Consider the following 24,238-nt stretch of genomic DNA (forward strand, 5'->3'; position numbering starts at 1 on the left):
ACCAAGCTGGGAGGGGTTGCAAGTGCTTTGGAAGCTAGGATTAAAATTCAAAATGATCTGGACAAACTGGAGAAATGGTCTGAAGCAAATAGGATGAAATTCACTAAGGATAAAAGCAAAGTACTCCACTTAGGAAGGAACAATCTGTTGCACGCATATAAAATTGGAAATGACTGCCTAGAAATGAGTACTGCAGAAAGGGATCTGGGATCATAGTGGATCACAAGCTAAATGAGAGTTAACAGTGTAACACCGTTGCAAAAAAAAGCAAACAGAAGGATTCAGAAGGTAATTTCCTTATTTGATGTCTCTTTTCCAAGCTTGTATTTACGACAAAATTCAAAACTTCCTTGAACAACAAAAAAGCAAACATACCAACCGTAGTTTGTTTGTTTTTTATTTGCTGGAGTTTTGATAGCATGCATGATTTTTACAGCACCTGTAAACAAGTCAATGAAGCATTATGCTTTAAAGAACTTGTATTTTGTGGAATGTCTGTATAAACATTACCCTTCCCACCTCCATTGTATTACACAACACTAATCATAGGTAAGACGGACATGTATTAGGCCGACTTCTTTATGGCTAAAAATACTCATAGCAGCAACTTTTAAAAAAGATTTTTATTAAATCAAGTCATTGCACTTGCTCATTTATTGCTACAGCGAAAAAGGCCATTAACTTCTTATAACACCTTTCAATTTTTGATTTAACTGATTGTCTTGTTCTGCTCGTCTGCTACAAGCTTAAGTGCAGACATGATAATCATCAGAGCAACCTATCATAGGACTTGTTTTATGCTCTGGTCACAGTGAAGAGCTATAAAATAGAGAATCTTCTATTTCACTAGGCTCATTTCTTGCTTTGCATTATCAAACTTAGTAAGTAAAGAGGTAAAAGAGTGCTAAATGCAAGGTTTAGTGTCTGAGACGCACTACTGCTACCCATTATTCCTGGATATAAAGTTGTGGCTTAAGTCTTCATTTGTGATGCGTCAAGGCAATGAAGAGTTAATATTGAACCAGCTGGTTAGCAATGTTTCTCACAAATATAACCTAAAATTTGTATAATATATTTACTATTCAGATTTCATGAAAAAGGCAATCAGCAACTGCAGACCAACATCATGCAATTCACTCTTTAGATGTTTGCCACTGCTTGTGCACCACGTATGGAAAAGTGTTCTCATGATTTATTAAAAACTTTCACTTTACTTCATGAATCTACATTACTACCCCTACTGTACTCACATGAATAGAAATCTAAATGGTGTTTTAAAAGCCAAGACTATTTATTGGTGAGCTTGTCAAACTAGGGGGCATGCTATATTCCGCTAGGTCAGAGATGAGGAGGTTGTTGCTTAATTGAAGCAATGCGTTTTAATTAGGGCTTCTATTTAAAAAGCTGAAATATTGTAGATTTGTATCAACTGTGGATAGCATTAATAAAATATGAATTAAGGGTGAGGAAGAGAGCGGGGAATAGTTTTTCAGTATTTATTACTTGGATATTTGCATTGCTCCCGGGGGGGAGACGGGGGGAGGGGGGACACAGGGAAAGGAGAGGGTAGGTACAATGTGACCTGCAAGTTTTCAACTTTTTTCCATGGGGAATACATGAAAGACATTGTGTCAGATCAGCACAATGATTCATCAGAAGCTGTTCCAATCTATCATGTGAAAATATATATTTCTTTAAAATGTGATTACATTTGGATTTACATAACATACTGAGAGCTTATGGTTTATGGCATAATACGCTTTGAAAAAAGTCTCAATATTTACATAAGAGCCCAAAGTGATTTGTTTGGAGCCATCCGTGTCCATTGAGTAATACTACCCAATTTTAAAAACTATATGAACGTGTATGTGTATATGCATATGGCTGACTGAAGACTCTGAAAGTTGCAATTCATATGAAGGAAGCTTTTAAAAAGTTCTTTTTTAATACTACTATTACTGCAAAAAAGAAACAAACCACTGAAGACTGATGAGCTAGATTTAAATTCAGAAAAGCAAAAAAAAAAAACAGAGTTAAGGCAGATTTTGCATGTCGTATGTGCTACGATACCTAGGCACAACAGGATTTAGCCTTAACTCTGGGTTTCTTTTTCCTTTTTTTGTGGTTTTAAGAATTAACTTTGTCCTACTATAGTTTTATGGTTCAATCATAAATCCCTTTTATAAATCCTATAGTGCAAGTGACAAAATGTTTGCTGTTTAATAAACTATTTTGATTAGATCACCAATTACTACTATGCACAGGCGATTAATCTGCCACATAGGACCACCAAATTCTTGTCTCATCACCCAAATTATAAAAAACAGCATATTACGAATACCCTCACCGCAGACAGGCACAACAGTGTAATCCTGGAAAGAATGCTAAAATTAAAAAATAATATACAAATATCATATATTCCCTTTTGTGTGTCTGGGAAAAGTAGACTACAATTACTATTAGGTTACTCCGTCCTTCCCAATTGACTATTTTACAGATTACTTGTAAAGATATATCACCCTATTTATAGTATAGATCTCTTTAAAAATTACACTACAAGAATTCAATAAAAATCTATTAAGAACTCCCTCTTCTTTTTATACAGATTCAGTAGTATTTTCAAGCAAACCGGAAAATAAAGGTCTGCAATTCCAGCACAGTAAGAAATAAGGCCTCTTTTATATTGGCAAAAAAAATTACATCATTTTTTTTTTCTTCTCTCTCTGAATACAAGACTATATTCCTCTTTACTCTTTTTCCCCCCCTCTAAGCCCATGGAACACCAGCTTTCATTTTACTGAACTTAAAAAAAAAAAAAAGTCAGTTCTATTTGTATTATGTGTTTGAATTCCTGGCAAGTTAATGACACTGTCTGTGGCTGACTCATGTAGACATGACTGCTTTCTTCAACTTTTCTATTTCAGCCTGGAAAAGAAAGACATTATGAGAATAATGAACTACCCAATATCAGTATCTTTAATTTACATGATTTTTACCAAAATCTTAATCTTTCTATCAATTTTTCTTTGCAATTCATGCTAAGCAACTTTCATTATTAAAAATGCATTTAACAATTTAACAACATACAACTAAGTAGCTATGGCTTACGAGATGCATTTTAAAATACATATTGTCTATTTGTATGGTAAATTTTATTGAATTAGTTGGTTCTGATTAAAGTGTACCACAGAACAAATTTGTTCTCTGAATTCAATTGTTTAATGACTTCTCCTGCATTATATGATTGTATGGGTTGGTGCATCATCTCAGACTTTCTTCCTAAAATGGATCATGTACAAAATTTCACACCAAGCCTACCATACTAAATGATAATGGGAAATATATTAGTCTTAGTTACACCACTGCAAATCTGAAAGAACTCCACTGATTACTATGGAGGTACACTAGTAAAAATCTGTTAGAACAGAATATGGTTCATGGTCTTTTCAAATTTGTGAAATTGCACCTTTTGCTGAGTTGAAAGATACTTTCAAATAGGGTCCCTTTTGTATCTGTCTAAAAATAAGATTGTGTATAAATGTTCACCTAGGATGAACCCATATCAACTATTCCATACATGCAGTATTCATAAGTGATATGTACTCAGAATTACTCCCTGTAAAACAGACTGTTTTTTCAACACAGCTTGAAGAGAGAAAAAACAAGTCTGCAAAGCTTACTGTACTGTACATGTACCTACATGACACTAAAACCTTATTATTCTGTTTCAGTTATTCTTACTTACTGGCCTCCAGAATATTTAAAAATTACAGTTGATTTATGACTTGAAATTTTGAGTTAAAAAAATCAGAAATTTTTGACAAAATTTTCATGAGTCTTGTCTCCACCCCTACCCCGTTTTTTTTTAAAACCAGATCTATAAAAACTTGACTTCTCCCTATGTTCAGTTCTCAGATCCATGATTTTCAACACTGCTTTAAAAATGTTTCATGGCAGAATAACTGAGGCCTCTTAAAACTGCCTACTTGAGAAGCTCTAGGACAGAGCAGGTACACAGTGTATTGTGGATATTATTGAACTCTACTCCAGACCTACACATGTGGCTAACCTCTACTTTGCATTTGGAGAATAGGTTTTTCTAGCTTCGAGTCTTTCATATATAAAATATAATTCCCCATACCAGCTTCCACTTTACTAGGCAATCATTCAGATTCGTACTAATGATACAGAGATCAAACAAGACTGTTAAAGGTTTTCATTAGCCCTCTGGTATCATCAGAGTACCGTATACACATATCTATACACTATCCTCATAGCTAAAATTACCTCGAGGAGACTTCGCATCATTTTCTCTTCCTCCAAATCTTTTTTTAGTTTTTCCAGTTCTTTGCTATAAATGATAAACAAAATTAAAATATTATTGCAACTGAAAATAAAAAAAACATGGTCTATCTATCTTATGGTGTTGAGAACTAAAATTGCCACTGATAGGGGAATTAATTCACATAACAGGTTCTTGGTAACACTGTTTCACATATATGCCACACATATTTAAGTATTCCTTAGGAATATTTTCCATGCAATATTACACTTATAAAACAATTTATGTAAAATATTGGGACAGGACAGACCCTTTAGAGGGTTGGTCTTATTTACATACATCTTGAGCTGAATTTTGAAAGAGCATTGCTGATCGCTACCTCTTTGTTACAAGAATTTTTATTTTTGCTTGAAGAGTAACCATTTACAGAACATTGGTAATGGTGATAAAAAAAGTAGAAAAACACAAAAGGAGGAAGAATGCAACCACAGCAATACAGTAACTCCTCGCTTAACGTTGTAGTTATGTTCCTGAAAAATGAAACTTTAAGCGAAACAAAGTTAAGCGAATCCAATTTCCCCATAAGAATTAATGTAAATGGGGGGGGTTAGGTTCCAGGGAAATTTTTTCACCAGACAAAAAAGCTATATATTATATAGATATACACACATATACGTTTTAAACAAACAATTTAATACTGTTCACAGCTATGATGATTGTGAAGCTTGGTTGAGGTGGTGAAGTTAGAGGGTGGAAGAGGGAGGGATATTTCCCAGGGAATGCCTTGCTGCTAAATGATGAACTAGCACTCGGCTGAGCCCTCAAGGGTTAACACATTGTTGTTAATGTAGCCTCTCATCAAGGCAGCACGAACAGGAGGGAGGGGAGACAGCATAGCAGACAGAGACAGACACACACCTTGTGTGTGTGGGGGAGAGAGAGAGAGGCACACTGCCCCTTTAAGTAAGCTGACCCACTCTTAAGTGCATTGTCTTTTAAAGTGGATCAGGAAGTTGAGACAGCAGCTGCTGCTCCAAGCTCTCTCTCTCTCTCCATCGGTGTTCCCTCCCTGCTCTATATAGAGAAGGGGTAAGCAGGGTGCAGGAGCAGGGGGGAGGGGGACACCCTGACATTAGCCTCCCCCCTTCTTCCCCTGCACAGCAAGCAGGAGTCTCTGGGAGCCGTTCCAAAGCAGAGGGCAGGAGCAGCACATGGCAGTGGGGGGAGGAACAGCTGAATTGCCGATTGATAGCCTGCCAGGCGACTGGGGAACTTAGGGGAGCGGGAAACTGATAGAGGGAGCTGATAGGGGGGCTGCCGGTCCACCCTGGTTACAAGCCCTCACCAGCTAGCTGCAATGGGCTGCTCTTCCTGCAAGCAGTGGACAAAGAAGGCAGCTGCTAAACGACGTTAGCAGGAAGCATTGCACAACTTTAAACGAGCACGTTCCCTAATTGATCAGCAATGTAACAACAAAACAACTTTAACTGGGACAACTTTAAGTAAGGAGTTACTGTATTTCTGAACAAAAATTAATATATATTCATTATATAAACCTGTTGGGTGAATTTCTAAAGCAAGGTGCCTAATGCAGAGTGATCAATATGGAAAGCTTACCTTTGAAAATAAATTTTCCAGTATACAATAATATTTAGAACAGAATTTGTTAAATATATTCAATTGAGGGGTAAGAGTAATTAAATAATATTTACCTATGATCTTTTTTCAGTGCTTCTACAATACTCAACAACTCATTAATCTGAATCCTGAGATCGTCCACAGAATTTCCGCCCCCTTCTGTTTGGTCTTTAACTGTGATTTCTCCAGGAGCAGAACTGAGTAGAATAGAATTTGGTCTTGGAGATGAAGATAGAGGTGTTGAAGTGAACACAGGTGACTAAAAGAAATCAATAAAAAGGTAACAATGAATTCACTATAAATTGGGGAGAACACACCACACAAATCGTGTGTTTTTCTTACAAGTATTGTTTCAACCCAATGTAATTACACTATAAAAATGGTACACAGAACTATCCAACTTGTAACACTGGTTTTTGTAGTGTACACAGCACATTTATGTACTCCGGGCATTTCAATCTTTTACAAAAGACATGACAGGAAGCACACTCCATTTTACAAGGCAGTACATATTTGTGCCAGATAATGTACTGACAGTAATGGATGTATAAGGCCAAAGAGCCTGTCTGGTGTGTCTCCCATTAGCTGGAACTACTACCTTGAGAAAAGACTGTTACCTTTTCTGTAACTGGTGTTCTTTGAGATATGTTGCTCATGTCCATTCCATATTAGGTGAGCATGCTCGCCACATGCACTGGTGCTGGAAGTTTTTCCCTCAGCAGTATCCATAGGGGACTGGCTCTGGGGCCCTCTGGAGTGGGGCCCGCATAGGGCAGTATAAGGGGTGCCGCTGGCTCCCCCCATCCTCAGTTCCTTCTTGCCGGAAACTCCGACAGTGGGAAAAGGAGGGCGGTTATGAAATTGACATGAGCAACACATCTCGAAGAACACCAGTTACGGAAAAGGTAACTGTCTTTTCTTCTCCGAGTGCTTCTCATGTCCATTCCATATTGGGTGACTCCAAAACAGTATCCCGGAGTGGGTAGGAGTTCACGGACATGTAGATTGCAACACAGCATCGTCTCTGGCCTGCTGAGCGATAGCATAATGAGTGAAAAGAAGAACAGGAGTACTTGTGGCACCTTAGAGACTAACAAATTTATTAGAGCATAAGCTTTCGTGGACTACAGCCCACTTCTTCGGATGCATATAGAATGGAACATATATTGAGGAGATATATATACACACATACAGAGAGCATAAACAGGTGGGAGTTGTCTTACCAACTCTGAGAGGCCAATTAATTAAGAGAAAAAAAACTTTTGAAGTGATAATCAAGCTAGCCCAGTACAGACAGTTTGATAATAAGTGTGAGAGTACTTACAAGGGGAGATAGAGTCAATGTTTGTAATGGCTCAGCCATTCCCAGTCCTTATTCAAACCNTTATGCTCTAATAAATTTGTTAGTCTCTAAGGTGCCACAAGTACTCCTGTTCTTCTTTTTGCGGATACAGACTAACACGGCTGTTACTCTGAAACCTAGCATAATGAGTGGTAAATGTGTGAACAGAGGACCACGTTGCGGCTCTACAGATGTCCTGGATAGGGATGTACGCCAGGAAGGCCGCTAAAGATGCCTGTACTCTCGTCGAGTTTGGCCCCCTGCTTATTAGGGGTCAAGCCCGACTGTGCAGAAGGTGGAGGCGGGTAGCGCTTGTAGCCCTTGGCTTGTTTATGGGGTCCTGCCAAGGCTGGCTCCCCTGGCCCTGTGGCTGCTGCAGTTTGAACTGCTTATGCACTGGGGCTGGGACATAGTGACCCAGGATTTTTAGGGTGGTGTGGGAGTCATTGAGGCCATGCAACTTGCTGTCTGTTTGCTCTGCAAATAGGGCCCAGCCATCGAAGGGCAGGTTCCTGCATTGACTGCTGAGAACTTGGTGGACAACCCAGAGAGGAACAGCCAAGAGGCTCGCCGCATGGAGATAGTGGAAGTCATGGTGTGGGCAGCAGTGTCCGCAGCATCTGCCGCCGCCTGGAGGTCCACCCTGGCCGCGGTCGTGCCCTCATCAAGGATTGCTCAAAACTCCTTCTTGGAAACCTTGGGGAGTGACCCTTCGAACTTGGCCATGGCTTGCCACATATTGGTTCTGAGGTCAAGGCTTTAATTTCAGAGACCTGTCTTGCCGACGTCACCACCACCAGGAAAGCGACCTTCCATGACAGGTGTGAAAGGGAGCAAGAACCCAGCAGCTCAAAGGGTGAGCTGGTGAGACTAGAAAGGACCAAGTTAAGATCCCACTGTGAGTCAGGAGTCCGTACCTGTGGGAAGAGTCTCTCGAGCCCTCTCAAGAATCTGACTGTTATGTCATGGGAAAATACCATCTGTCCTTGGATCGGCGGATGAAAAGCGGAGATGGCTGCTAGATGTACTCTAATGGAAGTGTACCAGGCCCTGGTTCCTCAAATGGAGCAGGTACTCTAGGACAGCCTGTATGGAAGAACGTGAGGGAGAGATGTCGTGCTCGGACGCTCAGTGGGAAAACCTCGTCCAATTGGCCCGGTAAGTCAGTCTGGTTGAGGGCTTTCTACTCCCAAGGAGGACCTGTTGGACTCCTTCCAAACAGCGTCCATTCCTCCGGGTTCAGCCACGCAGCATCCATGCCAAGAGGTGGAGGGACTCTAGGTTGGGGTGTAGGAGCCGACCGTGGTCCTGTGACAGCAGGTCTGGGTGGTTGGGCAGGGGCCGCTGACAAGCTCATGAGCATGCTTAACCAATTTTGGCGAGGCCACGCCAGGGCGATCACGACAACCTGCGCTTTGTCTCTCTTGATCTTTGCCAGGACCCTGCCGGTGAGTGGAATCGGAGGGAATGTGTACATCAGGTTCCCTGGCCATGACAGGAGGAAGGCATCGGAGAGGGAGTCCTTGCTCAGACCTTGCCAAGAGCAAAACCCGTGGATTTTCCTGTTCTATCTTGTAGCAAACAGGTTCCCCACCTTTGGAAGATCAAGCAGGCTACCTCTGGATGGAGCGATCACTCGTAGTGAGAAGAGAAGTCCCTGCTGAGCTGGTCCACCAGCATATTCTTGACACCAGGAAGGTGACAAGCTTCCAGGTGGATTTCGTGGCTGATGCAGAAGACCCACAGATGGAGTTCCTCTTGACAGAGAGTCGACAAGCACGCTCCCTCTTGCCTGTTGATGTAGACGGTGTGCATCCCAGCAAGGGTTGAGACATCTGACACCAACTTGATGGAGTGGGGGGGGGGGTTGTCAAATGGAACCTCCTCCAGAACTGTTGTGCGGTCGGTCCACCATCACAGCGAGATAAGTATCACCTGGGGAATGGTAATGATCTTTTCCGGGGGTTTCTGGACTAGGAATAGACCATCCCCAGCCGTTGTTGCAGAGGCCGCATTCGGAGCCTGGCACAGTGGACCACGTAAGTGTGTGCTGCCATGCGACCCAAGAGGCGCAGACAGACCCTGGCTGTAGTCAGAGGGAACGCGTAGACTTCCGTGATGAGGTTCATTAACATGTGGAGCCTTTCCAGTGGCAGGAACACCCTGGCACAGGTCGAGTCGAGGACCACTCTGATGGACTCTATCCTCTGCACTGGCACTAACATCGACTTTTTGTCATTTACCAGTAGGCCCAGAGAGCGGCACGTGGTTTGAAGCACCGCAACATCCCTTTGGACTTGAGACCTGGAGCTGCCCTTGATGAGCCAGCCATCGAGGTACGGGTAGATCTGAATACCCTAGTGCCTGAGGTAAGACGCTACAACCGACATGCACTTGGTAAACACTCTCGGTGCTGTTGTCAGGTCGAAAGGGAGGACCGCAAACTGGTAGTGGTAGGGCTCCACCGTAAACAGGAGGAAGCGTCTGTGCCCTTGAAAGATCACTATGTGGAAGTATTTCAGAGTAGCAGCCGTGTTAGTCTGTATCCACAAAAAGAATGCGTCCTTCAAATCGAGGGCGGCATACCAGTCTCCTGGATCCAGTGAGGGGATAATAGAAGCCAGGGAAACCATGCGGAACTTTAACTTCTTTAGGTACTTGTTGAGGTCTTGCAAGTTCAGGATGGGCCACAGACCACTCTTGGCCTTTGGGATTAAGAAGTACTGCGACTAGAACCCCGTTCCTGTACTCGAGAGGAACTTCTTCCACCACACCCAGCTATAGTAACGTCTTTACCTCCTGTGCCAGGAGACTCTCATGAGAGGGGTCCCTGAAGAAGGATGGGGAAGGTGAGTGGGAAGGGGGAGTAGAAAGGAACTGGAGGGTATAACCTGTTTCACTGTGCTGAGGACCCATCTGTCTGAGGTTACAGCTGTCCAGGCAAGGAGGAAGGAGGAGTTCAGGCAGGCACAGTAGGAGAACAATGTACCAGAACCTTAGTAACTGAGGCAATTTTACCCACGAGGAGCAGCCCATTTAAGATTAGGAGTCCTCCTTTGCAGAAAGCGCTTTTCATAATGGTGTCCCAAGAGAGAGGTGAGGCTCTGTTAGGAATCATAGAAGTTGTCCCTGGAGTGAGGGGAGGGGTTTGCCTTCCTCTTCACATTGGGTTGCCCACTCTCAACACGCTTCCCCACCTTTCTGTAACTGCTTGTTGGCAACCCTGGCCTCCTGCCATCAGATTTACTTTGGAAGTAAAATTCACAGAAGTTTTTACCAACTATCCAGAAAATCCAGGATGACACCAGCTCTCTTATCTTTCAAGAACTGCAATGTAATGGGGCTGCCTAAAATCAGTTATTAAGCAAGCTTCCAGGGTGGTAACTGAGGTCAAGCTATGCCATTCTGCATGCCTCTTCTGCTCAAACCTGCTTTTCTTTATCCAGGAGCTAGGTGGCAGAGCAGACATCCAACTTACTCCTGGAACTAGAAGCATAGTTCTGTGCTACCCAATATAAAACTAGTCACTCCTGTATCAATGCAATCTGTATGGCTGCATTAATCATCATGTGCACATACAATCAAAATGAATGGCACTGCTAGTAGTTTGATATGTGTATCTGATCATTTCAGCTTCGTACCTTTTTAACTTCAGATGGCTTTGGTTTGGCACTTTCGTCCTCCTCTTTATGCTCCTTCACAATTTTTTCTGTACTCTCATTTTGAGTTGGCTAGTAAATAAAAACATGCATGCTAAATAGAATGTGTGCAGAATAGCTAAAACAGTAACTTACAATATAATTACTAAGTGGGATGGAGTAAAACAGGGCAGTCAATAGGGGGACCCCAGGCTAAATCCAGACTCCCAGACACTTTTGAATGGACCCAAAAATCTTTGTATTTACTTATTATTACCACTGTTATTTTTTATTATTGTTTTCTCTGGAGTCTGGACCTTGACTTTACCTTGATAAAAAATAATTGACTAGCCCTGGGAGTAAAGTAAGGACAGTAACTGAAGCATATTGTCAGAAATACCACTGATGATCTTAACTAGATTTTTAAAATATTGTTAACCTCTTCTGTCTTTCACACTCTTTCCCCTCCCTGCCCCCGGAATGTTTATTAAATTAGCTGTCAGCTCCTTGGGGCAGGAACTATGTATGTTTCTGCAATGTTTAGCAAAATGAGACCCTGATGTTGATTGGGGTCTTTGGACACAACAGCAATACAAACAGATTAAAAAGAGTTGTAACAGACTGAGGACTTGGACAATCGGACACCTCAAGAGAAAAAAAGGTTGAGACCCCACCCAAATAAGCAGCTAACCCAACTGATAGCGTACTATAATATTTTGCTATAAAAATATAATGGGTAAGAATCTTTTATGAAAGCCTGTAATGAACATAATAGTCATTACGAGATATGCATACAGGTTATAGTTATGAAAGTATGTGATTGTATATATAAAAATTTTAATTGTAACTGTGGTGCCATTTCAGTATCACCTCACAACAGGGCAGTGAAGCAATCAGGCAGGCTGAGACTACCTCTCCACCCAGGTGAGACTGCCTTCAAGCACATAGCCATTGTCCAAGCCCAGGAAAAAAACAATGAGGAACCATCAACACAAAATGAGACCAGCCTGCAACTGAAAAGAAAACCGCGGTCTTTGAAAAATGAAGAGCATGCAGAACTTGGGGACAGTCTCCAGGTGGGGGCTGTCCATGAACTCTGGATCCCTCATAGCTAGGGGATATAGTAAGAAGCTGTTTTAAGGCAAGAGATAACTATTAGAAGAGGATGTTTATCTAATATGAAAGTGGAAAGCCTGAAGTTGCGTCTTTAGGTTTAAATTTAAATAAATTAATGGAGATATCCTATCTCCTAGAACTGGGAGGGACCTTGAAAGGTCATCGAGTCCAGCCCCCTGCCTCCACTAGCAGGACCAAGTACTGATTTTGCCCCAGATCCCTAAGTGGTCCCCTCAAGGATTGAACTCACAACCCTGGGTTTAGCAGGCCAATGCTCAAACCACAGAGCTATCCCTCCCCGTTTATTTTGTGTGTGCTTTCCCTTATTATTTCTTCTTTGAGACTGTGCTTTTTCTATTAAACAAACTTTTTATTTTTATCCGAACAAGGGCTCTGGTGTGCAAACTGTACGGAGCGTGTGTGCCAAAGTGCACTGATAACTGGGGAGGGAGAGCGGTTGCTGCTTTCACGCCTTCGGGGGTGAGGAGTCAGAGGGGAACAATCTGAGTGTGTCTGGTAATTAAGAACTCAGGAAGACCTGGGATTGGAAATGCTGTTGACATTACCTAAACTAGAGAGAGCCAGGGTGAGACCTTGTGCTTGTGGGCAGGCTACTGGTGTCAGGGAATTGAACCAGCACAAAGGACCGCAAAGTTATATGACAGGTTGTAACAGAACCCACTGCTGGTCTGTGTGGACCCCACAATGTCACCTGACTCCATTACAGTTCAATTGACATAACTGCATAAAGATAAACAAATAAATATTCTATCTCCAAGATGTACTCATCCTGGCATTTGATATCTTGCATGTCTGAACAGTAATCTACGCTAAACTGTAAATTCCCCGGGCAGGGACTATGGGTTCTTACTCTTGTAAAACAGAGGACACTGTTGGAGTTGAAATATAAAAAGTTCACAATGAGAAATTTCTTTTATTGATGCAACTGGAGCACTATTTGAGTAGTTAGGGAAATAGGAAACAATGTTAAAACCCAATGGAATAGATAGGAAAATCTAATTTTTTTTTTTAACTGCAGTTGTGATGCTGCTATATTCAGTTACACTCATTTTCACCTTTACTTTTCCTTTTGTGGATACATGTTCCTATCAATACTCTCTTAGGCATTTGCTAATGAAATGACTTCCCTAGAGTGATGTCCAATAAAATTCTCTCTTGTGGGAAGCAGATATCCTAAATTCATCTTCAGAATAATACTGTCAATGTACTCACAGAATGATTGCCGTTGAAACGAGTAGGCAGCCTCCTGCCAGGCATCTTCGGTCTGCTTGCAGTAGGGTGTGACAGATTATCTGAGGTAGCTATTACATCAAAACTTAAAAGATCTAGAAGAAGGTGAGAACACAGACCCCCTTTAAGTTCAAAAGGTTCTCAGGAAGTAGAAAACAATTTTTTTTTAAATCATTGAGAAGAGAATTGATCAGAACAACAGTACATTCAAAAGACTTTCAGCACACTATGCTCTTAGGATATGCAAGAAATAACTGTCATATGCTTTTCGTAAGTCTGGAAAACAATATTTTCATTAAAGAAACTAGAGAGAATTGGCATCTATTAGCTAATCAAACAGTTTAAAAATAAGGAATTCAAATTCATATTCCCACCAGAACAAGAGAGGCTCAAGAGAGAAGGTGGCATGAAGCAGATTTCAAACTCAAGTGTTGAGGAAAATACATAATTGTTTCTTGAAACATATTTTTGAAGGAAATTCAGAATAGCATAATAATTTTGAGCCATGTCAGTTTAGATCCTTTAAGAGTTTTTCGAATAGTGTATTTTCCTATCTTGATGCTCTTGAAATTAAGCATGTGAATCAAAATTTAATGGAACCTTAACAGAAGAAGTAATGTAGAAAGTTTTAAGTCACTACTAAGGGTCTCAAGAGGAATGATAAAATAGGTGGCATACATTCACTCATGTTAAACCTGCTTAAATGTGTACATCTAGTTGTAAAAATGGCTCCTGTTAGCTCTCACCTTCAATTTCAGCAGGCTTTATACGCACAATAAATAACTTGTCTACAGACAAGCTGCAAGCGTCCGAGAGATTTGTAGTCAAACATTCTAAGTGTTTCATTTATTTTCACTTTCTGCTAGCTTGGACATCTTTTCATGTTAGGTGTGAATCTGCCTGTGCTTGTGACACTACATAAAGAACCTGGTAATTTAAGTATTGTTTCCCTGCATTCTTTGACTCCTCCTTGCTCCTTGAGATAAGTGTCAACTATTTACACCCCAGGGACACAAATATCCATTAGGACAAAACACCATTTAACAGTACAAGCAAATTATTTTAGAGTGCTAAAACTGAAGTAGTTAAAGCTAGTTTATCCACTGTGTGGCTACGGATTAATTAACCTCTCAGTGTACCAATCTGAAAAGGGTGTAGTCAGGCTTAAGCATTTGTAAAGCACTTAAACATCATTATCACAATATTATATGTCATGTATTACAAAAGAGTATTTTGATTTGTAAGATATCTGCATAATACATACTGACTTCCACTTTGGTTAAAATTTACCATCTGTTAATGTTCATCTCTACAGTCAACTCTTGATATGGACTTGAATGCAAGTCAATACACACACAGTGTTTTTGGTTCCGCATCATATAACTTCGATACATCATAATGCATTTGGCAGATCAGCAGCTAATATTTAACTTCATTCCCTATTTATTACATTATCCTTCCAGATTTCCTCATCAATCTTCAAGCTCTAAGTATCATAGAAATCATAGATGGAAAAGACCTATTGGGGGTCTTTCTATAGTACTTTAGTGTTTTATCCAGGAGAATTTCAAATGGCTCAAGTGATGGGGCATTCATAGACTTGAGATCTCACTATTAGAAATTTTCCCTGAACATTTAAACCAACTGAAGTGTCTTTCCATTACTTTTAGCTACACATCTTTGTATATCCTTAAGAAATTTTGCTTCCTCTTGGTGATTACACTTTTCAGATATCTCGACTTGCCTATCCCTCCTTTTAGTTGTTGCTTGGCTAAACTGGACAAATTCTACTAAGGGATTTTTAAGGGCACCTATCACCCTTTGTAAATGTATATTAATGCTGGCAACAAAAAGGAAAAGTAGATGTAAAGGGAACAGAGATGAGTGGTGAGAAATGGAAGGAGAAATCTGAGAGGTGCGGAAAGGACAGAGTAACGGGTGTAAGGAGACTGATGCAGAGAGCAGTTTGAGAAGAAAAGGATGGCCACAAGATAAAAAGGTCAGGTACAATACAGTATACAATTTGCTAAATGTCCTGCAGTAGCTATCAAGGAGACACCTTCGTATTCTTAATGGTCCACCTAATCTCAGAGCAGAAACCTGTGTTAAAAAGTAAACCTGGGCCTCCGTTAGTTAGTTAGTTATATATTAGAGTAACATTGAGGAGGAAGAAAGACTAAAATATGGTATTTATATATTCTTCCTGTCTCAGGAAGTTTCCTTTTGCCTGTGGGAGCAGCAGGAAGGAGGAACCATGGAGCAGTAAGCTTAAAGAGGTGCACAAACTGAATTACTTCATATATTGTGAAGGATGCCAGCCTGTCTCCCATGGTCGAGTCACATGCTAGGCACTGACGTTTTAAGAGACTCATCTGTGTCCAGAGAGCAATATTTCATGAAGACTTGGGAGAAACAGAGTCCAAGGCTGCACCTGTTGCCTGTGGTACATTATGGAAGTACTGGGATGATCCGTAGAACTGTTTCTTTGCTTTAAGACTGTAAACTCTTTGGGACAGACTGTTGTTACACCTCAGTAAAGTGCAAAGTGTAATGTAGTGCTATCACAATACAAACAACAAAGGGAGCTCTCTATTCAAATTCTGGCAAGAACTGCGTAAACGACAGTAGCAGTGGCAAAGCTAAAGCCAATTTGGAGAAATAAGAACATCTCCCTAGAATCCAAACAAACTGCTGCACGCATTGGTCATCTCAATTTTTTCTGTGTGCGAGCAAGACATGGACCCTTACGGCAGAACTTGAACGGAAAATACAGGTAGTAGAGATGAGATACTTCCGTAAAACCCTGGGCATCTCCTACTTCGACCACATCACTAATGAAGAGGTCTGCAACATCATCACCCAATGTGCTGGGTCATATGAAGACCTCCTGACAACCGTGAAGAAGCGCAAGCTTAAGTGGTATGGCCACGTAACAAGATGTTCTGGCCTATCCAAGATCATCTTCCAAGGGACAGTACAGGGGAAGAGAAGAAGAGATAGACAGAAGAAGAGATGGATTGACAACATAAAAGAGTTGACAGGAATGGACTTCGCGGAGATTCAAGCACTGACACACAATCATCGGGGTGGGGACAATTGGCTGATTGCTCATCAGTGATGGTGCCCCAACGACCAATGCGGTTATGGGAGTAGTGATGATGACGATGATGACGACGATGACGGACTTGATGCAAGAGGTTTTATTTACCTTTGTATAATATTATGTATAATGGGTGAATCCTGACCCCATGGAAGTCAATGGGAGTTTGATGGGCTTCAAGGCGGCCAAAATTTCACCTATTCTGTATTAGTTTTAATTGTAAATGAATTGTTTATCAAGGACCTGTTTTCCAGTTATTATGTGGGCTTTTAAGACTTCATCTAGCAAAAAGAGTACTACAATGTCAAAAAAGAACTCTAATTTTCATACATCTGCTGGATCAAAGGTTGAAGGCTTTAACATTTTGCCAAAGAGACCAGAAGGTTCAATTAACCTCAGGTGGCTGTGATAGAGAAAGCAGCCTACTGAGAACACCTACCACTACCTAAATCTGGAGCTGTACATTATAGCAGGGTCATGAGCAAGTTGGGACAAAGCATATAATAAAATAGAAAAAGAGTCAGTCAGGTCAGAAAAATGGCAGTCAACAATGTATCCAGCAGTAGTTGGTGAATTTTGGTAGTGACAGTGTCCAGTGGTCTGGCATATATTATTTCCATTTGTCTGAAGAACCACACGGCACAACAACAAAATGAGAGGTGAATGAAGAGGTGAATTAATCCCCTGAAGCTGCCAGAGTTAGCTACACTGCAATTATATGAAATGAGGAAACCCCACATTCATACCACAGCAAGAAGAGATAGACAACTGTTTGCGCTGTCTTTCACCCTTTTAGACTAAACTTCATCCCCACAAAAGATTAGAAGACAATCATCATAAAACCCAGAATATTAAGACTTCAACCATGAAAAATAAATGATTTTAAAGTTAACTATAATTAAGTATGGAGAAACAAATGGCACACTGCAAATCATTGGAAATGAAATCAGAGGAATGTTTACATGTTATGGGAGGTAATTTCACTCAATTTTTAAAACACAATATATTACAGTTTTATAGTACAAGAAGCCAACAGGGTAAATTATAAAGACTTGTTTCTAAGACTTAATATACAAAAATTAAAAAATACAAAACAAAAAACCATCAGTGTGCATAGCAGACTTGAAAATCAGATGATATTTTGTGTGTGCAAAGATGCAGTAAAGCCATCCACCCCAGCCGCATCAGAAATGTGATCAATATTAAATGTAATCCCATTTCAAAAAACTGTATTTGGGGCCTCACCTGACAGGTTAAATAATTGTGTGTAAATATTTGCACACTTTATGAAATCCCATAATTTTTTAAAAATGCATTTAAAGGTAAATACTTCTTGTCTGCTAGCTAAGGAAAATCTGCACCCAAAACAAACAAAAGCATTTTAAAACAAAAACCAAATTTTATTATATACAACTGCAAATGAAAATTAACTCTGAGCTGCCAAAAAGAAAAGGCTACGTGCATGTACTGGTATGACACACAGTGTTTGGATTTCCTTATATAATGTTATCTTACCAAAATGGAGAAGGGTAGGGTAATTTCCTGACACGTAAGAAGGGAAACATGGCAAACAGGATAGGAAACAAAATCTGGAAAGAAAAGTCAAGGAGAGGAATGTCTAGAAAAAAGATTCTGAACCAAAAAAAAAAAAAAATATTTTACAAAGCAGGAAAAAGAAACATTTGTAGAAGGAACAGAATTGTTTCACATGTTCAGCATATTAGCATTACCTATATTATTATACCTTCAGGTCTCAAACACACAGAATCACTCTTTGTTTTCAGTCTGTTGCATTCTTGGTTTAACTCTCTCTAATCGAGGGGGCAAACTTTTACTGTCCTTTTCAAATAAATCATCAAGTGGTGTTCAGAAGTCTTCACAAATATGATCTCTGAAGTATTTATTGTTGAGCTAATAGCAACAGGCATGATTTTCAGAGGTGTTGAACAGCAGCGTACCATTGAGGTCAGTACCTCTGAAAAATCGGGCCCAACAAATATTTTTCATTTAAGTAAGTATTCTGAGACCCTATACGACCAGAAACAAGACTGGTAGTTAAAATGGCTACAAACCAGTTAGAGAGATACAAGGAAGATTAGTGATTTTGATAAAACTTCATCCTCTGTGCATTCACTTCAGTGAAATCACACCAATAAGTTGTGATAACACACTAACTAGAAAAGCAAAGCTTGGGTCATCTGACCTGAAGACAGGACATCTCTTAGGGCTGTGAAGCCATGTGTTGCAATTTCTATTTACCATGACTCTTATAAGATTAACAAAATAATCTTAAAATTGACACAGACAACTGAAGTGTTTGACATTACACAGCCCCAGTTTTTGTAGCATTAATAGGTACTTCCATAGCAGTGAAGTACATACTGAAATTTCAGTGGTGTGGTTTATAGGTTTCACTGGTGTGAGTTGGGATGACTGCATTACATGCTAGCGGTAAAGCCATGAATGAGTTATGCAGGTCATTCCAAGCAACCATGGATAAAACCTTTATGCCACACTTTGCCACCATGCACTCTGCCTGTTACACACGTTACATAAAACCTATTTTATGGAGGTTTGAGAGAGTTTGGAAAATATTTATTGGGACTAATCTTCCTACTCCTGTCAAGTATCTTATTTAATATGAGTTCAAACATACTGGCCTATAAAAGTGCAGAGGTGAATCTTGCCTGTTGTGGGGTTTCAGAAAGGGGTATTCCCCCCCCCAGTGAGAAAATTCTCCTCCTCTGAAATATGCAAACAGTTTGTGGCACTTCATTTTTTATTTGGGGGAGGGGGGGGGCGCGCAGCTTTTTGAAGTTGCTCAGAAATGTACAGTGTTAGAGGTATTTCCACAGGGTTCAGTAGGTAGAAAGCAGATGATGTGGATCAAACCAAGGTACCCAATAAATCTATCACATTGCTTTGCGATTTGGCATTCGGCTAACACATCTACATATAAGATCTTTAAGGGGACATACCAAACTTTGAGTTAACCGTATCTATTTATCTTAGGTAAAACTGACAAGCCTTAAGAATCAGTGTATGTGCATTTACAATACAAGATCCTGATCTTGTAACTGACTCCATGCAAGCAGTTGCCCTGTGTTCATAGTGAGGCAGTTGAAGGATTGGGACCTACCTTCATTTCAGGCTGATACAATATCACTTTTGAAGGCTTTTTTCATGAGACATTGGTGATTTAATACTACCTAGGAGAAGTCTTTTAACTTATGTTTTTACTCTACTCTTATTCAAAATAGGTAATTAAATTTAAAAAATCTTGTGCTTTGATTTCAATATGTAAGCACAAAATGCCTACACTCCAGCCTGTGGGTAGCCTTGATAGATAATTAAGAATATCAAGATAAAGTTAGCAACAGCAAACCAACAATCTCTCTGCCGTCCACAAAAACTAGAATTTCTTCAGCTCCCACAAAAACTAGTTGTGCCAAATAAAAATCCACAGATCCTTGCTCTAATCCCATCACCCATCCCATTTGGGTTTTATAGATCAGAATCAACTTCTTAAACTCCATCCAGAAACCAACAGGCAACTAATACAAATCCCGGAGCACTGGTGCCATGTGCTCACCACTTTCTGCCCCAACTTCAGTATCCCCATGCAGATCCCCACAGGGTGCATTGCAATTGCCTAAACTTCAAGCAACAGAACCCTGGAGGCCTGTAACATAGTCCAGGCCTGAGCGAAAGGGTTACAACTTCCTTCCCACATGGGAGGGAATAAAGCCATTCTTCTCAATTCTGTTATATAGCTGCCTAGCGACGACAAGGGGTTTAACAGGATTCACAAAGTGAATGCTCAGCTGACACAAGACGGGGACACACTTTCAATCAATGGGTGACAATCTTTGTCATATTGTCCAATTGCTTCCCCAAACATAACATGACAACCTCTGTTTCACCTGGCCTCAGCCTGCCCATCTTATCAGAGCTCTAATCACTACCATACACAGAGAAAGAGAATCGCTCCCTATCAGTTGGATGAAAGGGAAGGATCGATTCAATGTCATCAGCACACTGAATGCATGTCAATCTGTGCCCAGTCTTCCGAGCAAGCTCAAATATGCACAAAAAGTGATAAATGAAAACCCACATGACAGAACCATGACGGCACAAAGCCAGCCACCCAAAACTACACTTTTAGTTCTCTCTCAAAGGAAACATGCACCCACACTAAAGAATAAACATCCATGAAATAAAAAGGCATGTCCCACCGTTATCAATCCTATCCACAAATCACTAACATTCAACAGCCACTTTCTCCAAATCATCATCAATCCACTCTCTTCCTTAAACCCCCACAAAATACATGAGCCTTGCAGTGCTCACTGAAAGTCATCAAATGCCTGCCCTGATGTACCAGTAAGATGGGGAGTACATTGAAGAGCTGTCATGGAGTGGATCCTACACCAAACGCCCTCTCTCTGAAATCAGGGTACTGCAAGCTTGAGTGCCTCTGCTGACTTGTGGAACTCCTTGCCTGAGGAGGTTGTGAAGGCTAGGACTATAACAGTGTTTAAAAGAGAACTGGATAAATTCATGGAGGTTCACTAATGGCTATTAGCCAGGATGGGTAAGGAATGGTATCCCTAGACTCTGTTTGTCAGAGGGTGGAGATGGATGGCGGGAGAGAGATCACTTGATCATTACCCGTTAGGTTCACTCCCTCTGAGGCACCTGGCATTGGCCAGTGTCAGTAGACAGGATACTGGGCTAGATGGACCTTTGGTCTGACCCAGTACGGCTGTTCTTATGTTCTTAAGGTCCTATGTCAAAACCTTAAAGCTATATCTAATACACAGCCAATGGCATCAGTGAACAGGACCTGACTCAGTGCAGTGAATTATTCTAGTCTCAGGGTGACAAAGGCAAGGATAACTGTAGGGAAGATCTACATCTGAACAAAAGCATCACATTCTCCTCACCTAAAGATGACAGAAAGACATGCTGTTGGCCACATCTGCTACTTGGCCATGTAGGAACAGCACAAGATCTAATACAACCCCCAAACAGGAAACCTGAGTAACAGGTTTCTGGCACACTTTTAAAGCAAAGGGGCTAGTATCTCAGTCATTTCATCTACCAACCTACTAACATTAATTCATTCTTGCCTGAAAAAAAAAAGCTTTGTTCAGTTTACGCTTATTGAAGTCCCAATCTTAACCAGAAACTGATTAAGTCACTTCACTGTCGCAATCCAAATAAAACTTTTAAGCGATGCCACATCATCTATTCTCTATATGCACCACATTTAACATAGAAAAAGAACTATTTTAGAAATAATTTGGAACATATTAAGCATTTTTGTGGGTACTACTTGCAATATTCTTAGGGTGCCTTATTATACACTAAGTTCAACTGTTCAACGTTCAGAGGGAGAATGACTAACTAATAGAACTAATCCACTAAAAATATTGTAACTATCTTTTCTATACAAAAGTCATGATTTCAAAGTCACATCTCAGAATCCAGCAGGCACAGAAGCAAGTGCTCCACATCCTAACGGGAAACTGGAAGCCTCCCCTTTTCATTGAAAAAAGCTCCCATGTATAGCCTGTAGAGCCATGAGGTAATGACCCTTAAACTTGTAGTCCAAAATTGAACATTCTCCACCCCACACCTTAGTTCAGTGCAATTTGGGTGGGAAGTTACACATTTTGGAAATGGAGTAATTATTTCCGTTACACATCTCTAAAGGCTCATGTCCAAGATGTCACCCTGGGTTGAGACCATGTGGGTTTAATGCACTAGAAAATTTCACATTTAGAGGCCAGTGTTAAAAATTGGTATAAGCAGATGTACAGAAGAACTGTGTGTTCTTAAAACTAGTCCCCCTCATGAAGGTTTGCACAAGATCACAAAAGTCACCATCCAGTTTAACAGAACAGGCAACCTCTGAATAGGAGGCACACAGTGATGTTATTGACAAGGAAGGAATGTATTAGTAGCAGTTATGTTGGGAGAGCTTGCATAGCATCTGTCCAGAAAGTTGTTGGTTCTGGGCAATACTTGAAGTTCTCATTAGACAGGGGTAGAACTGCAAGTCAGATTAAGATCAAGGTGCATCTAACAAGAGTTAGTTCATTTTCATGAGCACAAAATACTCAAATTCAAAAATTGTAAAGCACTAATGAAGGAGCTAGCCACAAAAGTTGTCAACTAGACTCCACAAAAACTATAAATGAATGTTATGAACAGTAGTAAAAATATGAAATAGGTTCATTAAAAGTTATTCTATGTGCAAAAACAGCAGGAAGGTGCACAGAAAACGACAGAGAGAAAAAAGGAATCTTTTTATAAAGGTCAGGCAATGACAAAAATATCCCTTTAATTGAAAAAAGGAAGCCACTATACAGGTGTTCATTTTTTCTAGCTAACCCAATACAAAGTAAGGTCTTATCAGTTCTATGCATATTAGCCTGATAAATACTGTACATTATTTTTCCCAGTTACACAAAAGAGCTATCAGCAGTAACTATTTAAAAAATTGTATTCCCTAACACATGTAACTGCTCTTGCACTAAATATTAACATGTGTATACTTCAATATAAGTTTATTCTAATACCATGAGGGTATCCCTGTCTAAATAGAAAAGGCTCAGAAAAGCTCTACAGTACAGTATTTTCATTTGTTTTTCATCTTACCTGGTTCTTTAGAGCTCTTTACTGCAACTGAATCTACCTCTACTGATTTTGGTCTAAGCGGTAAATGTTCAGAATCTAACTTTGGTTTTATTAGTGGCTCAATTTCAGATTTCGGTCGAAGGGAAACCACTTCCCCATTAGATCTGTAAAGAAATAAACAGGCAGTCTGAATTTGAAACCTGTCATAATTCAAAAACATATTAAGAGTTAAAATCAGAGAGGAAAATGTCAGTGTTTCCCGTTCTTTAAGAATTTAGATTTAAAAAGGATTTCACAGACTGGCTCTCACACCAAGACAGACAAATAAAATCAATGTTGTGCTAGTCAAACATATTTACTTCTGTTAGGACTCTTCTGGCCAAAAATCTGCCCTCCAGATATGTGCAGGGCTTTCAGTGGGAGTTCCACATGCATACTTCAAGACATCATTTGGTAATATTTTATCACCATTTAGGTACACTGTATGAACAAATCTAACCCTTTGCACAAAAAATGCTATAGTACAATGCAACAAAACAAAAGACAAGAACGCTGAACACCATCTTCAACAATATCTCCACTTCAGAAATATTCAGAGGTGAGGTATGAAGGGTCCATTACCCTCTTTTTTTTTCCTTTAAAAACATTCTTAATGGACTAGAATGGGTGGTTACATGTTGTTAAATATCCTGTATAGATGGTCCTTATTCTAACCTTGGATAGTCTCTCTACACCTTTTATTACTGTTCTGACAGTGAAAGACTCCTAGATTTTCCTGCATCCTAGAACCAAAAGTAAACAGATGAGCCATTCCTTTGCAGCTCTTCCAACTGCATCTTGCAGCTAAAGGTAAAAGTTCCTTTCTTAGGAAGCTGTGTGAATTGAACAGTTTGACAGGTTAAACGTAGGTTACTAGTTCCCTTTCCTGTAAAATGTGTCTCTATACTCATTTCCCCATTTCTCTACATGGGGATTATTATTGCAGCAGGGTTGCCTTCTCTTCTCCCATTCACTCAGGATAGTGTCAAATATTGAGCAGCTGTGGATGTTTTCAGTCATAAGAACGTTAAAATTCTCTGGTCACAATTTATTATTTGTCAATACATATATATCCCCTTTGGAATTCTGACCAATACCAACTGTTACCCAAAAAAACGAAAAACATTTTTGTTTTATACTTTACCTATAAAACAATAAATCTTGAAGTCTGCTGAAATATTAAGTCA

At 40.2% G+C, this 24,238-nt stretch overlaps 1 protein-coding gene across 1 annotated transcript in view; it reads right to left on the reverse strand.

The window, feature by feature from the left end:
* Window positions 1–605: 605 nt before the first annotated feature.
* Window positions 606–24,238, reverse strand: part of CD2AP (CD2 associated protein) — a 100,308-nt gene continuing 76,675 nt past the window's right edge. Inside the window, exons 12-17 of the mRNA XM_034766625.1 lie at window positions 23,034–23,176; window positions 13,250–13,362; window positions 10,904–10,993; window positions 5,995–6,179; window positions 4,288–4,351; window positions 606–2,925 (exon numbers count right to left, since the gene is read on the reverse strand). Of these exons, the coding sequence (XP_034622516.1) occupies window positions 2,884–2,925; window positions 4,288–4,351; window positions 5,995–6,179; window positions 10,904–10,993; window positions 13,250–13,362; window positions 23,034–23,176 (637 nt within the window). The 3' untranslated portion in view covers window positions 606–2,883. The remainder of the gene's footprint in view (window positions 2,926–4,287; window positions 4,352–5,994; window positions 6,180–10,903; window positions 10,994–13,249; window positions 13,363–23,033; window positions 23,177–24,238) is intronic.

This window comes from Trachemys scripta, chromosome 3 (assembly GCF_013100865.1).
Source record: "Trachemys scripta elegans isolate TJP31775 chromosome 3, CAS_Tse_1.0, whole genome shotgun sequence".
Lineage (NCBI taxonomy): Eukaryota > Metazoa > Chordata > Testudines > Emydidae > Trachemys > Trachemys scripta.